This window comes from Dromiciops gliroides, chromosome 4, assembly GCF_019393635.1.
Source record: "Dromiciops gliroides isolate mDroGli1 chromosome 4, mDroGli1.pri, whole genome shotgun sequence".
NCBI classification, from domain to species: domain Eukaryota; kingdom Metazoa; phylum Chordata; class Mammalia; order Microbiotheria; family Microbiotheriidae; genus Dromiciops; species Dromiciops gliroides.
In genome coordinates, this window is record NC_057864.1 from 225,593,780 (window position 1) to 225,608,033 (window position 14,254).

At 37.2% G+C, this 14,254-nt stretch overlaps 1 protein-coding gene across 1 annotated transcript in view; it reads left to right on the forward strand.

Moving 5' to 3' along the window:
• Window positions 1–14,254, forward strand: part of DNAH9 (dynein axonemal heavy chain 9) — a 455,137-nt gene that overhangs the window by 333,247 nt on the left and 107,636 nt on the right. Inside the window, exons 51-52 of the mRNA XM_044002519.1 lie at window positions 1,180–1,299; window positions 12,478–12,666. Of these exons, the coding sequence (XP_043858454.1) occupies window positions 1,180–1,299; window positions 12,478–12,666 (309 nt within the window). The remainder of the gene's footprint in view (window positions 1–1,179; window positions 1,300–12,477; window positions 12,667–14,254) is intronic.

The window sequence follows — 14,254 nt, forward strand, 5'->3', positions numbered from 1 at the left end:
GCAAATATAATAAAATATGGATATAGTCTATGCTGGTGGTGCTACAGAAAGACAGAAGCACTAGTATATTGCTAGTAAAACTATGAATTAGTCCAACCATTTTAGAAAACCATTTGAACCTATCTGGAAAAAAAGTGACTAGAATACCCATACCTCTTAACCCAGAGATCTGTTTTTTATGTATATAGACAAAGAAAGAATAGTCCTGTACGTAACAAAATATTCATAGCTGCAGTTTTGTGGGGTTTGGGTTTGTTTGATTTTTTGGTGACAAGGAACTGCAAACAAAGTGGAGGTCCAATTATTAGAGAATGGCTAGGTAAATTCTGGTATATGAATAGAATGGAACATTATTGAACCATAACAGAGAAACACAGGAAAACATATGAATTGATGCAGCACAACATAGAGTCAGGTATAGAGACACCATAACCATTTGATTGTTTTTTGGTTTTGATTTTGTTAACTCTAGTCCAAACCTCATCCCTGCCTTGCTCTTTGGACAATTTAAAGTTGTCTTTTCAATGCATATATAAAGGTCCATAAGGAATGTGCATGTATTAATATAAACCTAAAGGTTTTTCTTCTTTTTGTTTTAATCTCAAATTAGCAATAATACTGCCTTAAACCTCATGATTATTCAGACTTCAGAGATGAGCTATGACTGCCAATGCATCCCCTTCCAAATTAAAAACTGCTTTTGTTTATCTGGAGGTATATTGAAACATATTTACATTCAAAGTAAGAAATTTTCTCCAATCAGATAATTTCTCAAATTTGAGTTCTGTATTTAAAAAATTAATTCTTTAATTCTAAAGTGCAAGAATTAATGAAGATCAAATACAGAAAACATCCTTTTCCCAGATTGTCCCTACCATGGGGTGTCTATATTCAAGTTTGAATACGGCATTGATGCATCCAGGGACATCAGCATTCAGTCAAAACCCAGCAATACATTCTAGTAAAAAAAACCAACATGATAGGCTACTGTGTGGTTCAGTTCCTTTTCTTTTACAATCTCTGTTCCTTCTGGTCCCTGACTTTCAGGCCCATAAACTACTTGTTCTTATAGCACTAGGTCAAATGTAGCAATGTGTCCCAAACAACTTAAAGCATAAATCACTGGTTTGTGTTTGAACTAGAACTTCTTGTTTATGTATTTTGTTCCTTTCTCAACAGCACCTTAATGAAAACTTGGCAAAACTTACAACTAAGTTTGAGATAGCAACTACAGAAAAACTCAAATGTCAACAAGAAGCTGAAATGACCACAGGTACCATCTCACTTGCAAATCGCCTGGTAAGTCTCAACATATGGAGTCTTAATTATATTTACTATTTGTAAATTGCCATAAAAATGCAAAATATATGAACATAAAATAACTCATCTTTGACTTTGGAGAATATATTAAAATGTGCTGTAACACAGAAAAGCTCATTATAAAAACTGAGTGAAAGAGGAGTAATACTTAAATCTAGTTTTAATTACATAGATCCTTACTAATGTGGGGGAATTTAGACAGGCTCCCTATTACCTCCAAGATCAAATATAAAATGCTGTTTCACATTTAAAGGCCTTCCTAACCCCTCCTCCCCCTAATCTTTCCAGTCTTCTTACTCTCTACCATACTCAGTGATCCAGTGACAATGGCTTCCTTGCTAGTCCTTGAACAAAGTACTCCATCTCCTGACTCTGGACATTTTCAATCTGTCTCGCAGCCACTGCACCCCACCCCTTGCATCCATCTCAATTTCCTGGCTTTCCTGGATCCCTGCAAGTCCCAGCTAAAACCTCACCTTCTACAGCAAGCCCTTCCAAATCCCCCTTAATTCTAGTGCCTTCTCTATGGGATTACTTCCAATTCATCCTGTTTGTAGTTTGTTTGTAGACAGTTGTTTTCATGTTGCCTCTGCCATTAGTCTGTGATCTCCTTGAAAGCAGCGACTGTATTTTGCCTTTCCTTGTATCCCTAGTGCCGCAACATCATGTCTGTGGTTCATAGATGTTTATTGGGCTTTTACTTTCCCACTAAGAATCCCAGAAAACTGGAAAGAAAAGATGAGAGAGATAGGAAGTAGGGGCTATGGAGGACATTGTAATGTTAGGCACTAGCTTAAAGAATGATGAGGCATCTGATTTCATAAAACCATGTGCAAAATTCAGGGTCATTATTTTATAGTTGAGTCACATACAAATTTGGTGCAAAATTCTGGAGTCTTTCATTTCACTGGTTCTGTAAATGAAAATGTGACCCTCAGTTTAGATTCTGAAAATGAATTCATTAAATAACTGCTATTTTTTCCATTTAAACACTGGCTTAGCTCATGTGACTGATAGATAAAGAGCTTGAAAGGTTGTAAGCATTGAGCAGAAGATGAAACCTTAGAAAAATAGAAAGCTAAGCAATCATTCATGACAGTGTCGGTACGAAAACAAACAGCTATACAATTCAGTGGGGGGGGGGGGTCGAGGAAGATGAGTCAGACTCATTCACCATCATGTAGTTCAGTGATCATCAACCTCTGTTTTCAGCATTTGAAGAGAAAGAGTATTAGGAATTAAAAACAAAGAAAGAGGGGAGCTCTGGAATTATAGTAATATGAAGAGGTGATGTATTCTTCAGCTATTCTGGTTTAACACCATAAGCACCAAAATTACTGTTAGTTTCTCCAAACCTGGGGTCCAGTCTGCACATCTGACATTCACATTGTTGCCTGAATTAATAGGAAGTGATTGAGGGAATGTCCTTTAAATACCATCGACATCACTGAAAGAACAAACTAGAGAATGTGCCAAGTATTCTTTGTTTGATTTCCGCTGCTTCTGTGGATCAAACACGAAGCTATATGACCCATGATTAAAATAATTTTATTTGCTTTGACTAAAGTAGAGAGAAAGTTAGTGAGGTAGGTAGAGTACTGGACTAATCCTCAGGAAATCTAAATTCTGATATCATTTCCACTTTTTACTAGCTGTGTGACCTTGAGGAAGTCATTTCCCCCTTCTGTAAAATAAAAAGTTTGCACAGGATACTTTTTAATATCCCTCCTAGTTCTAATATTCTATGATTCTCTCATCCTTTTCTTGGACTATGAGTATAAAATATTATCTCATTTTTTCACTATCCACCTTAATGGATCCATGATTTCATTGGTATGGGTACTATTTCTACCAATGCAAATTATCCATGCCATTATATCCTCTCCATGGAATCCTATTTATTCCCCTTAGAAGATGCACCCTGAAGGTTTATTTTCCCTTCAAACTGCTCAATCTCAAAAGCAACAGTAGCTTCATATGATTTTAGAATTGGAATGTTATTAAAGATAATATGCCATATAATATATATATATAATATAGTTATTTTATAAGAGAGGAAACTACTCACATTTATATGACATAAAAATTATAAAATGCTTTCCTACTAACACTGTGAGGTATCTCAAAATAAAAAAACTTCAGAGTTTGAAGGGACCTCAGTGACTGTCTAATCCAACTTATATTTGAAAAAAGGTCACCTCTAGAACACACCTCAAAAATGGTCATCTTAAGGGGCAGCTAAGTGGCACAGTGGATAAAGCACCAGCCCTGGATTCAGGAGGACCTGAGTTCAAATCTGACCTCAGACACTTGACACTTACTAGCCGTGTGACCCTGGGCAAGTCACTTAACCCCGATTGCCTTGCCAAAAAACAAACCAAAAAACCAAATGGTCATCTTATGACCTGAAGGCCTGAAGATCTGCAGTGAGGGGAAACTCACCACCTTCTGAGGCAGCCTGTTTTACTTGAAGAGAATTGTAATTACTAAGTAACTTTCCTGAAATCAAACCTTAATTTGGCCTCTTCATATTCTAGTCATTAGTCATTTATTTCTGTCTTCTGCATCCAAGAAGAATTTTCATTCCACTTCCACATAAGAATCCTCCAAATATTTAAAGACAACTATTATTCTTTCCTTTGCCCAAATTTTCTCTTTTCTGGGATAAATAACCCTAATTTCTCAAACCATTCTCTTCACATGACATGAAATCACCATCCTGATTACCTTTTTCTGGATGCTTTGCAATGAATCAATGGTTTTCCCAAAATGTGATGTCCAGAACTGAACACAAAGTTTCAGATTTGCTCTGACCAATAGGGTATTAGCTCTCAGTTCCTGAACTGATGTCTTTCTTAGTGCAACCTAAGATTCCATTAGCTTTTTTGGTTTTTCAGCTGTCGAAAATCACAGTATTGACATACATTGAATTTATAATCCACTAAAGCCCACAGACATTTTTTGCAGACAAATTGCTGTCACAGAGCTAGATTTCTGCTGATGCCTTCTTCCAAGTATTGATAGCTTATGTGACCATTGCTGGGTATGAGTATGTACAATCTCAAGCTGGATGCTTCTTTCATTGGAATTTTTAACATCCAATATTCAGCTAACATTTATTAAGTATTCTGAGCCCACCCACCTGGGCGGCATATAGGATTCAGAGATAAGTAAGCTATTGTACTTGACTCCAAGGAGGTGATATTCTAGCTTATTTTGACTGCCAACAAAATACTTTTAAATTTTAGAGGTGAAAGAGATTGCTTATAGCACAAAATATTTTTATTTTAATTTTTAAATTCAATTTTATTTTTAGTTCTAGATTCTCTCCCTACTACTTCCACTTCCCCTGCATTGAGAAAACGAGAAAAACAAAACTCCTTACAAACATTTATAGTCAAACAAAACAAATAACCAAATGTCAAGGAATCCAAGTGGAATAATGGGGGTGGGGAGAAGAGTGAAAAAGAAGGGTACCAGATCTTTAATTATACTATAACACTATAGTTATTCAAAACTATTTGGTACTGGTTAAAAAAATAGAAAGATTCATCAGTGAATGTTCCACTGATTAGGTACATAATATCCTGAAGCAACTGCACAGAGTAGCAGAGTGTCTGATAAACCCAAGGACACAAAAGTTATTAATAGGGACTCACTATTTGACAAATAATGCTACAAATATTGTAGAAGTACTTAGGAGAAATTAATCAGTAGATCAGTATTTTACACAATATATCACAATAAGCTCTAATAACCAAATTAGGAGAAAAAGAAATATCTTTCACAACTATAAAGGAAGACTTCTTGACCAAACAAGCATTAGAAATAAATTGATCAATCAACAAACATTTATTGAGTGCCTACTATGTTCCAATCACTGTACAATATAATCAATGAATAAAACAGTTTCTATGTGCAATGAATTTTTATTCTAATGGGAGAAATGATGAGTGTACATATGTATGCATATATGTGCATATATACATGTATGTGCATATATGTAAAAAAACTAAATACATATTAGTTAACCACAAAATCACTTGTGGATGAAGTCACTAATGGATAGGTTATCAGGAAAGATTTATCTCTGTATATAACTTGTTTGCGCATATTTGTTTGCCTGTCTCCCCTATTAGATCGTGAGCTCCTTGACATCACTTTTTGACACTTTCCATATTCCCAGTGCTTAGCATAGTCCAGGGCACATGATAGGTGCTTAAATGCTTACTAACAGTCATCTTGAAAAGTAATTAATTAGGCTGAATAAGGCACTGTGCTAAGGGCTGGTGTGAAATCAATGGGTCACAGATTTCTGGTGTCAAGATAAACTAACAATTAAGCTATCCTCTTCACAGAAAATCTTCAAGTAAAGGTTAGATGAATACTTGCCAAGGTGTATTGTAGAAGGAATTCTAGTAGAGATATAGTAGAGGAGGTAGGGAAGGGAATAAACATTTATCAAGCACCTACTATATATCAGCCACTGTGTTAAGCACCTTACAAATATTACCTCATTTGAGCTTCATGATTTTACAAATAAGAAAACTGAGGCAGACAGAGGTCAAGTAACTTGCCCAGAATATCACAACTAGTAAGAGTTAGGGGGTGGATTAAAAACTAAATCTTCCTGACTCCAGGCCCACCACTGCGCCATCTAGTTGCCTCTATAGATGACAATTTTGAAGTACCTTCCAACCCAAGATGTTCTGGTAAATATATAAAACAGGACTCTCTGGGGGGGAAATGTATGCATGAGACTTTTAAGTTCAATCTGAGTAATTAACATTTTCTCTATTACTTTCTTAAGTCTAGATAATCAACAAAATAATAAATAAAATTCTGGTTTTTTAGGTGTGAATGCTCACACTGAAAATTTAATAATTAGCTCAGCAGTTTGGACTGGTTTTAGCATACCCCTGGGCAGGGGAGGGGGAAATATTCACTCCCTTTTCTCTCTGGGAAGACTTGTGCTTTTTTCTAGCTCACTCTTCCCATAGGATTATTTATTTCCTTTAACCAGAAAGTCATCCCCTCTGCTTTCACTTTCCAAGTCCTGCACTAGTTTTGCAACTGTCTCCCATGAAAAAGAATGAGTGGCAGCATTTCACCAACATGCATCCTGGGGGTTTTTATTGGATCATGTATCAGGAGAAATCTGGCCCTGAAGATTATTTTCTTTATCACTCTTTAATGCCTTCTAGTAATCTGTTTCCTATGTGGTTCTAACCTTCAGACAGTTTGTACTGGCAAACCCAAATTAGGTTTATGAAATCTCAGTAATTTAAATATCCTATCTAGCGTGTTCTCTCCCTCATTGCCAGTATTACCACTGGCTTCAAGTAAACAAAACAACAAAGATTTGATCATACTGGCTTAGTGGATACTTGGAGTTAGGAAGACCTCAGACACTGTGTGACCCTGAGCATGTCACTTAACCTCTGCCTACTTCATTTTCCTCATCCTTAAAATGGGGATAATAATGCATCCCAGGGTTGTTATGAGGAGCAAAAGAGATAATATTTGCAAAGTCCTTTGCAAACAATAAAGCAATATTTAAATGCTAGCTGTTGTTATTCTGATTATTATTAGCTAGTAACCCTAGACAAGTCATTTAAGCTCTTTAAGCTTCAGTTTCCTCATCTGTAAAATAAGAAACTCAACATGATGACCCCTAAGGTCCCTTCCAGCTCCAGATCCCATGAACGATTAATCAATAAGCATCTCTTAATTCACTTTTCCTTCATGAGGGAGTATGGGGATGTGTATTTACCTTATAAATAGTTATCCTTATGCAAGCTGCTTCCCCCAATAAAATGTAAGCTCTTTGATAGGCAGGTAATATTTCTTTTCTGTCTTTAGCAAAATCCCTAGCATAGTGCCTGGCATGGAGTAAGTGCTTAAGAAGTATTTGTTTAATTGAAGTATTTGATTAATTGATTTCCTGATTCTTTTGCATACCATCCCTCTTGTTTTCCATTTTTAATTACTAGAGTAGTCAGAAAAACACAGAGCAAAAAGACTTACAGTCCTTGTAAACTCTGGGGCATCCTTGTCCCAGCTCCCAGCTCCCACTGTCACTGACAATTTGGGTTTGCAGAGTTTGGCTGACTACAACCTCACCTCAGGACTCTGGGCTGGGGGGGGGGGGAGGGGAGGGAAGCTTGCGTTTCTCTGATGTCATCAGTCCAAGCCCCCACAAGAGTGCTTCCCTCTCCCCTGTATGATTAGTTAAGAATCAGTTTAGTAGGCAGCTTTAAGTAGCTTTTAAAAGGGATATTAACTAATATGGTACATTAAGAGTAATAGGTACAAATGATCCCCTAAAAGTCTATGACACACTCCCCTTCAAGTATATACAGAGTCTGGGGAAAGTGTACTCAGCTCCTGGTTGCTGGAAGTCCTTTTTTTCCTATTTATGGCGTGCTCAGGAAGTATGCTTTAGGCACGGTATAGTCTCTTTGCTGGGCTCCTGGTAGAGCCATAAGATCTGTGTGTTCTTGGCTTCCAGTGGCACAAATCTTGTTACCTGTTATCCCAGGACATTGTCTAGGACACAAATGGGAAGATAGAAAAGGGGAAAGCCAATATCCTCCAGACCCTTCAAAGCTCCAGTCAAAGAGGGAAATGATGGGAATGAGAGGGATACCTGGTCAAAGGCAAAAATTAGGCATCTTTTCCCTGCCTCAGGCAGTTCCTCCTCATGAACTTTAGCTAGAACTTCATTCTTATTACAATTTCTTGAATTGCTTCCCATTCTAGCTAATTTGATGGTTATAGATAGAACCCAAAGGGTATATACATGAAATTTCATGGCCAACTGAAATAAATCTTTTATCTGTCATCGTTTTAGCCCATCAATGACTTTCAAAGACATTTTAAACTTAGTTTAATTTCTTTGGATAGATTGATTGAGATATGGTCTTAATTAGTTAAGGTATCATCAGGCTAAAATGGGTAAGTGAAAGAGGGTGAAGCCAAGATGGGTAGTGAGGAGTGATAGGAGTCAGTGCAGTATACTCCTTTCCACAAACTCCTCCAAACAGATGTAGAAAATGTGCCAGACCAAATCCTCATGGAGAAAGCCAGAAAAAGTACAGTGAGTCATTTGTCCAGCTCAGCTTGGCATAGGGAGACAGACAAAAAGGTCTGTGGACACTGGGAGATGGGGTCAGGGAAGGAGTACACTTGTACTCCAGCATCAGGGAAGACACATCAGAGCAAGAAAAGTCCCAGATTATACCAACGTTTCACCAGACCCACATGACAGGGACAGGTGCCAACTAAAAGCTTTGTTGCTTGCTATCTAGTTCTGGGTCAATGATCCAGGGTAGAAGTAAGAGGATCCTCCAGAGTTGGAGACCTGTGCCCAAGGGAAATATTCCAGTTAGGGAGGCCTTCAATGGTTTACCAAGAAAGGAAGAAGTTCAGAGGCCAGCAGAAAGAGTGGTGTGGCTCAGACCCCAAGTTCAGAGAAAGATCTCATTTCTGGCATCTAGCCCAGCTAACAGAACAATAACCAAAACAGGAATCCCAGACAAAAAGGGGATTCTATCTCTTTGAACCAACAGAACTGTCTAGCTGGCAGAAAAGAGCAGAGTCCAGCAGCATTCTATTCTTGGACAGACTCAAACCCAGGTCAGGAACTTTTAGAACTCAGATTAGGGGGCCAGCAATCAGACTTCATCCTGGATCAGACCACTTTGGGAGAAGTGAAAACTTGCAAATCCCCAGCCTGTCCCTGAGAACCTTGATTAACAGAGCATTCAGTACCCCAAGAAAGGAACAATGGGACCAACCCAGACCTTCCCTCCAGAAGCAAGGCAGAGCCCAGCCCTAATATCAAGTTAAAAGTAAGGAAATAGGGTGAAAGAATAGGCAAATTAAAAAGAGTCCCACCATAATGAATGGTAGCAGAGATGCTCAAGACAGAAATACAAAAGAAAATAATTCCAAATTATCTACAAGCAATGCCTCAAAGAAAAACAAAATCTGGACACAGATTCAACTAAAAGAGTTCAAATATTATTAATAAATGGAATAAGAGTACTTAAGGAAAAATGGCAACTGGAAAACTATGGAAGAAAGAATTAGAAAGAGAATTAATAGCTTGGCATAAGAGGTACAAAACTTGCCAATGCAACAAACTCCCTGAAAATTAGAAGGGACTAAATAAAAACCACTTAGTTCATGAGGCAACAAGAAATATTAAAACAAAGTCAAAAGGCTGAAAATGTCAAAGAAAATGAAAGGTATAGCAAAAACAGCTGACCTGGAAAACAGATTGAGGAGATATAAATTAAGGAGCATTGCCTTGCCATGTCATGAATGCCAGTGACTGGGGGGAAAAAAGCCTCAACATCATATTTTAAGAAATCTTAAAAGAAAATTGCTCAGGTCTTTTAGAACCTGAGAGCAAAATGGAAAAATAATACACTAGTCCCCTCCTGAAAGAAATCCCAAAATGAAAAGTCCCAGGAACATCATAGCCAAAATCAAAAGGTACCAGGTCAAAGAAAAATACTGCAAGCAGCCAGAAAGAAAGAATTCAAGTACCAAGGAGGCAGTCTAGATTGCACATGATTTAGCAACCATCAAACAAATTAACCTTGTGTGCCTAGGAGGCACCTAGGCTGCTCAGTGAATAGAGCACTGGACTTGGAACCTGAATTCAAATCCATCCTCAGACATTTACTAACTATGTGACCTTGAGCAAGTCACTTAACCTATGTTTGCCTTAAACCACAGGAGAAGGAAATGACTGCTCCAAAAGCTTTGCCAAGAAAACTCCATGGACAAGTATGGTCCACAACATCAGGAAGAGTTGGACACAGCTGAACAACTGAACAACAATGAAACAGGAATGGAGAACTTGGAATATGATATTCCAGAAGGGAAAGGATATGGGCTTACAAGAAAGAATAACTTACCTAGCAAAACTGAGTACAAGGTTATGGGGAAAGGGAGAGTAAGGATAGATGATTAATGAAATAGAAGATTTCTGGTTAAAAGGCTAGAGCTAAGAAGAAACTTTGAATTTCAAATACAGGAGTGAAGAGGACCAAAAATAACACAAATGAACAATGACAAAGGACTAAATAAGGATAAAATAATTAAATATAAATATGGGGAAATAATACAAGAGTCCTCTCTGAACCTTCTCATCATTGTGGTTCATAGAGGGAGTACAATTAGACAAGGCCTGGGAGTGGTTCTATTATGTCTTGATGATTGAAGCGGGGGAAAATGGGTAGAGAGAAGAGTAACAATATACTGGGGAAGAAGGAAAGGAAGGTTAGGCGAAATTATCTCATAAAACCAAGGGGCACAAGTAGACATTTTTACAACAAGGAGGAAGGGGTGGTGGAGAGTGGCTAACATTGAAATCTCACTCTGGTCTGAACTAGTCAAAAGAAGGAAGAATAAATACAGACAGTTGAGTACAGAAATACATTTCATTTGACATGGAAATAGGAAGGAAAGGGAAAAGGGGGATTAAAGGGTGGGTAAGTTAAGAGAAGGGATAGTTCTAAGTAAAAGAAACTTCGAAGATACATAAAAATATTTATAGCTCTTTTTAAGTAACAAAGAATGGGAATATGAGGGGGTGCCTGTAAATTGAAGAATGGATGAACAAGTTATAGTATATAAATATGATGGAATGCTATTGTGTTAAACTCTCATCAACATAATGACCATCCAGGATTCCAAATAACTGATAATGAAGTATGCTGCCACCTCCTGATAGAGAGATAAAAAATTCAAAATGCAGAATAAGAGGGAGCAGCTAGGTGGCACAGTGGATAAAGTACCAGTCCTGGATTGGACCTGAGTTCAAATTTGACCTCAAACACTTGACACTTACTAGCTGTGTGACCCTTGGCAAGTCACTTAACCCTCATTGCCCTGAAAAAAAAAAAAAGCAGAATGAGACAAATTTTTTTGACAAGGCCAATGTGAAAAATTTGTTTTGATATATGTATATACATTTGTAATGAGTTTTTGTTTTCCTTGAGGTGGGGAGAGGATGAGAAAGGAGATATTAGGGGGCAGCTAGGTGGCGCAGTGGATAAAGCAACTGCCCTGGATTCAGGAAGACCTGAGTTCAAATACAGCCTCAGACACTTGACACTTATTAGCTGTGTGACTCTAGGCAAGTAGATCTTAGCTGACTAAAATAAATAAAATATTTTTAAATGAGTAAATGGTTTTGACCCTACCCTTACATACTGAAAAAAGGAATTGATGGGGAACCAAATCTTGGGGAAAAGAAAAACTAAGTACCCAAATCCTAGCTGTCATGTTTTCCTTAAGTCTGCTCAGTTCTAAAAGAGGAATGGCATTCCAACTTCACTGACTAGAAGGTTTTCTGTAGTAAGTCTATCAAGGAGACAACATGGTACAGTGCAAAGAATACTGGACTAGAATTAAAGATCTGAGTTCCGGTCCTGTCTTTGCTACTAGTCACATGACTTTGAGCAATTTTTTCAAATCTCTGAGCTATAGTGTTCTCCTCTTTAGAATTAGGGAATTGATATCAAAGGTCCTCTCCAGCCAAGGGTGGGCTGATAAATGTGTAACAACTGCCTACAAGGGGGGGAAATGTACCCATACACACTTTTGAGTTCATTCTGCATTAATAACATTTTCTCCATCATTTTCTTAAGTCTAGACAGTTAACAAAACAATAAATCAAGCCCTAATTTGTATTATCTGTGGATTTCTAAAGTGTAAAACTCATACTGAAAATTTAACAGTTGACTTTCTCAAGCCAGTATGAACTGTTTCCAGTCCACTTCTGCTTCCCCTACTACCATTTTATGATTTGAGTTAGAGGTAAATATGAGATAAACCCCCACACCTCAGTCACACAAGTTAACCCCACATCCTTAAAGTGAACAGCCAGCTACTTTTATGGAAGTGTGACTATGGGATCCTTTCTTAACAGAAGAAAAAGGAAATATGTCACTGAATTGTGCATAGAAACAAAAATTATAGAACACAAGCTCACAGTGAATGGGAGTGGGATAACTTAAGCAAACGAGATTTTTCTATTTCCAAAAATGTCTTTTATAGTTAGTGTTCTATATGACCAAAGAAATTGTTTGTTACATAAAGTATTAAGGTCTTTTCTCCTTTTCAATCTTGAAACTTTAGGTTGGAGGTCTTGCCTCTGAAAATATAAGGTGGGCAGAAGCTATCAAGGACTTCAGACAACAAAAGAGCACATTATGTGGAGACATTTTACTGATTACAGCTTTCATTTCTTACCTGGGATACTTTACCAAGAAATACCGCCAAAGCCTTATGGATGGTAACTGGAGACCTTACCTGAATCAGTTAAAAGTAAGGAACAGAATAAATAACTGACTGACAATCAGTCATTTTTCAGTCATGTCCAACTCTTCATGATGCCATTTGGGGTTTTACTGACAAAGATACCGGAGTGGTTTGCCATTCCTTTTCCAATATTCTATCTACTGTGCCACCTAACTGCCCCTTACACATTGTATACTTGTATGCAGATGGAAGGGAAGAATAAAAAAGTAAAAGTAAAGGGAAAGAGAATAAAAAGGAGGCCCAAAGTAAGAGTTTGATAAACCTGGAAGGGGATAGAGAACAAAAGCATTTTTTGCATGTTTGTTTACTGATTTTATTCTGCCTTATTATAGGCTGAAGATTATCTAATTTTTAATTCTTTAAGATTATAAACATATTAGCCATCAACAAAAAACAATCAGATAAACATAAAACAATGGTAAAAGCTTACCCCAAACCCTTAGCCTTTAGAAAACCATAAGAAAATCAATTAACAAAGAAAATGTCTCTGTTCTGTGTTTTCTTTCAGACCAGCCCAAAGTTCCCTGTTTCCCCACTTGCTTCCTTCTTTTCTTTCCTTTTTTGGGAAATATAGTAGTAGTCAGTGTGAATACATTTCTGATTCTGCTAATATTGCTCTGCATTTCTTTATATCAGTCTTTAGTTTCTTTTTTATATTTGTTACTTTTATGGTACTATTTCTATTATATTTCACTTCAATTCAAAATTATGGCCTATCCTTCATAGATGTATTGGGGATTTTTATATTTATGATCCATAAGTAGTTTTTTCTATAATGAATGGAGAGAAGACATAAGATAAGAAAAAAGTTTTCTAGAGCTAACTTGGTAGGAATTGTAAAGGCAAGAAGAAAGAAAAAGGGACTTCAAGGATTTGGCAAATGTGTGTGCATTAATGACTGAGGTGGAATTAATTGCTTTGAGCAATAAAAGATTGAGGAGGAGAGAGAAGCAAAGCAAGTGAATGAAGAAAAAGATGTAAGAGAAGGAAAAGAGGTGGTAAGGAAGAGACGTTAAATCATACTCAGCTCTGTGAGTCACCAAGTGGTACTAACAGCCCAGAAGAGTGTGGTTGCTCTCCAAAGTGAGTGGACTTTGATTTGAGTAGTGTGGTTAACCATAAAGCAGCCCTCTGAAGGAAGAGTGAAAATAAGGGGAATCAATATATTTTTCATACATATGAGACATTTCTACGTATAGTACACTCACAAACTTGGAATTTACTTTTATTTGAATGAAGAATTTCCTTTGCAGGACAGAAAATAAATGCAAAAGAAGTTAGAGAAGGCAGGCTATATGGGCTGAGTAGTCAATGAATCAGTCAAGAAGCATTTATTGAGTGCTTCATATATTCCAGGCAGTATTCTAAGTACAGAGAAAGGCTAAAACATCTCTTACCTTCAAGTAGCTTATATTCTAATAGTGGATGAAAGATGAGACTTGAGATGAATATTAAAGAAAGGCAGAGAAGACAGGAAACTGACGTGAAGAACATTTCAGGCACAGTGGTTTAGTGATTTCCTCTTCCTCTCTTTAGCATCATGTGGATACAGTGGGAAAGAACTAGGGTTGGAATTTGGCAAGACATGATTAAC